General features: G+C 36.9%; 1 protein-coding gene across 1 annotated transcript; it reads left to right on the top strand.

The window, feature by feature from the left end:
* The first annotated feature begins 587 nt into the window (after positions 1-587).
* Positions 588-3,033, top strand: mcm2 (minichromosome maintenance complex component 2). Its single transcript, XM_042494250.1, has 3 exons — positions 588-683; positions 2,572-2,765; positions 2,853-3,033. The coding sequence occupies exons 1-3, from the start codon at positions 678-680 to the stop codon at positions 3,031-3,033; spliced, it is 381 nt and encodes a 126-aa protein (XP_042350184.1). The 5' UTR covers positions 588-677.
* Positions 3,034-3,481: the final 448 nt, after the last annotated feature.

Here is a 3,481-nt window from a genome sequence, read left to right as displayed (position 1 = left end):
TATAAATGTGGTACATGGAAATTTTATCTGCAGTGTGGCACAAAAGAAGAACAATGAAAAAAACATATATTTATCATTACTTTTATTTTATTTATATGTTTTATACTTTTAATTACTTATTATATAAATGTATTATTGTTTTATATAATTTACCTTTTTATTTATTTATTAGATATTTTTATTAAAATGCCATACAACCTGTATATCGTTTAAAATTTCTGTTCAAGTTTTAGTTTTCTAAACAAAGAAAATAAACGAGAATATGAAACATTTTGGGACGCGGCCAGTCAGTTTAGGAGGCAGTAAAACGGATTTGAGCGCGGCCCAAATCTTCCCGGGAAAAAGAATACGTCATTAACCCCGCCTCTTTGAAGGCTTGTGGAAATGTGAGTTTGATTTGTATCGCGGGCTGCACCGCCTGCCTGTCACGTGTCACCGTCACACCGGCCGAGCAGCCTTCAGAGAAGCTGAGTCCCAAAATGAGCGCTCTGCACTTTAAGCCCCGCCTCTTTAAAAACGAACCGACTAATAAGAGGACGATACGTCAGAAGCGAACTTGAATATTCATTAATTTTCGCGGGCTTTGAGTAATCACGTGGTCATTTCGCGCGAAAAGCGACTCCCGGCAGGAAGAAAGAGTTTCATTACGAGAGGCAGAAAGAGGCACACACGGAACAATGGCGGTGAGTTTAAACATTAAAATACACATTAAAACGTCGAGTTTGTCGAGTTTTAAGTGAAAGAATAGCGAGCTAAACGAAACAGAGTTACGTTTTTAATTTGAGTTTTCTGCGTTTTTCAGTCTGACGTTTGTACTTTTCTCCTCATCACAACAATGACAGAGAGAGTTGGAGCTTTACTTTGATCTGGAGGTTTAATAAAAGTGCCTTTTGTCAAAATTGTGCCGATTTTGAATATATTTTATACTCAGTCGGTTTTTAAACTGTTGCTGTCATGAATAAATCTGTCAGTGTTGTTTGGCCTCTTGCTGTAAAAAGCAGACTCGCCATGTGACTGTTGAACTTTTTAAAAATCTGCTAAATCAGTTAAAGATTAAGTGTCAGTTTAAATATCTGTGCAATAAACAGTCAGCTAAAGTAGACAAAATAACGACAAATGAGTTATAGAATAACGGATAAAACTCGCAGAATATTATTAAAACTTGCACCACTTTAATGCAGAAAATGTGTTTTATATAGAAAACATATTCCAGATTTTGAAACCATTACGATCATGCAACGTTATTTGTCACTTTTTCGAAAACTCCATCTTTTATTTATTTACTTATTCCTTTTATTTATGTTGTCCTTGTGACATGGTTTTCACCACATGGCCACCAGCTGACAGTGATATCACTGTTTCTTGCATGTTTTCAGTTATTAAGACACATTTTCTCTGTAAATTGCATTTTTATGATGGTTTTTTTTTATCATCAAGAGTAAGAAAAGTAAAGGCACTCAGGTTCCTGGACACAGAAACAATAGCCAGATTAACTTTGTGTATTTTGTTTTTGTCCAAAAAAAGACATTATGTGGTATGATTCAGTTCAGTCTCTTAAGACAAACTGAAGACAACTCGCATCACAATTTTGTTGTTTTTTTTTAAGTAAAAGTAGTTATTTTTAATTTCGGTCTTCATTGTCTTGTTTGGTAAATTTGACTTGCAGCATGTCAAAAACCAAAAAATTAAGCAGACTCATCCTTTTAAGAAAAGACGTTTTCTGAAAAAGACAATACCCCAGGTTAAGATACATATAATTTAGGAAAAAAAATGCACGATATCAATAAGTGACAGCAAGTTAAAAAACAGGTAAAATTAGTAAATTAAGTTAAAAAATGCAAATCAATTGATTTTATTACATTTTATTACATCAAAAAGAATGGTTAGATATTTCCCACAGTGTAGAAATACTTTGTTAAAACTAAAAGAAAAGTCTTGAAGATGTGCTATGTTATATTATTTCTGTAACAAATATATACAGATTTTAATATTATAGCTGGATAGAGGCAGAGCAAATTTTAACTACTTTAAATATTTAATTGTTGTTTTTGTTTTGACTAAGATCTTAATATTAAACTGTCAAATTACATCGTAAACGTAAAGTTTTCCCCACAATGTAGAAAACTACAATTGTAAATTAGATGCATTAGATGCAATACAAAAATGGCAAATTTCAGTTAATATTTTGCAAAATCAAAACAAATCGGTTAAACCTTGTTGTGTGAATTATTTGAATTTCCAAAGCTGCTGAAAAATAAACATACAGTATATTCAAATTAACTTTCTCAAATGATTGTAAATTTAGGAAGTATTTAAATAATCCTAAAGCACCTGTCCAGCTGCAAAAAAATAAATACATAAAAAATTAAAATCACAAAATAAATGAGAAAAAACACTAAATAGACGATAATTAAGAAATAAAATACAACTGATTGAAAAAACACATTAACATTAGTCAAAAAGCTCGTATCAGGTACTCATGTAAAAATCAGGGTCTGAGCTGTGCGTGTGTGTCTGTGTGTCTGTGTGTGTGTGTGTGTGTGTCCGTGCGTGTGTGTGTTTTGTCGACAGGATTCCTCCGAGTCGTACCACATGGCCACCAGCCCCAGCCGAGCCTCCAGGAGAGGAGACCTGACCTCCAGCCCCGGACGAGACCTGCCCCCCTTCGAGGATGAGTCAGAGGGGCTGCTGGGAGACGTAACCCTGCATGGAGAGGAGGAGGAGGACGGGGACGGAGAGGAGCTGATCGGGGACGGGATGGAGAGGTGAGGACGGTTTTATTCTGTGTCAAAAGACAGACAGAAGGTTTCAGGACTTGATGACGACACGTCTTTTCGTCTCTCCGCGTGCAGAGATTACCGAGCCATCCCGGCGCTGGATCGGTACGAGGCGGAGGGCTTGGACCTGGACGACGAGGATCTGTCGGAGCTGTCGCCCGGAGCTCGAGCCGCCGCAGAGGAGGCCATGAGGAGGAGGGACAGGGAGCAGGGCGTCAGTGGACGGCTGAGGAGGGGACTTCTCTACGGTGAGTAGACTCTTTTTATCAATCACATCTCTAAAACCAAAAACCCTGAACACACAGGCAAAATGCATATAAGTTTATATTCAGGGTGACGTACAGACGTCTAAGGGTCATAAAAAAGAATAAATATGCTTGAAAATAACAGAAACAAACAGTTTTTATAACTACAAAACTTATTTGAAATCATGTTTTTAATTTTCCTTCAGTATCAGATTAACATTTATCCGTACATCTGTGGCTGCTACCATTCAGTCAGTTGTGCTAATTTGCCAAAATGCAAACAAATATAAGTTTAAAGCTACGAAGTCCCTTCTTAGCATCACGTTTACGTTTTTCCACCAAAGGAGTGTGATTTTTAGACCTCATGCAGGAGTCCTAGAGCAAAAATGCTGCGATCAGCGTGACGTGAAACACAGCAGTGTCGGCCTCTCGGCGGCACTTTCTAAACAACAACAATGG

The sequence above is a fragment of the Plectropomus leopardus genome, chromosome 2, assembly GCF_008729295.1.
Source record: "Plectropomus leopardus isolate mb chromosome 2, YSFRI_Pleo_2.0, whole genome shotgun sequence".
Classification (NCBI taxonomy): Eukaryota; Metazoa; Chordata; class Actinopteri; order Perciformes; family Serranidae; genus Plectropomus; species Plectropomus leopardus.
Note: the sequence above shows the minus strand (reverse complement) of the source record. Positions and strands in the feature narration are given on the sequence as shown.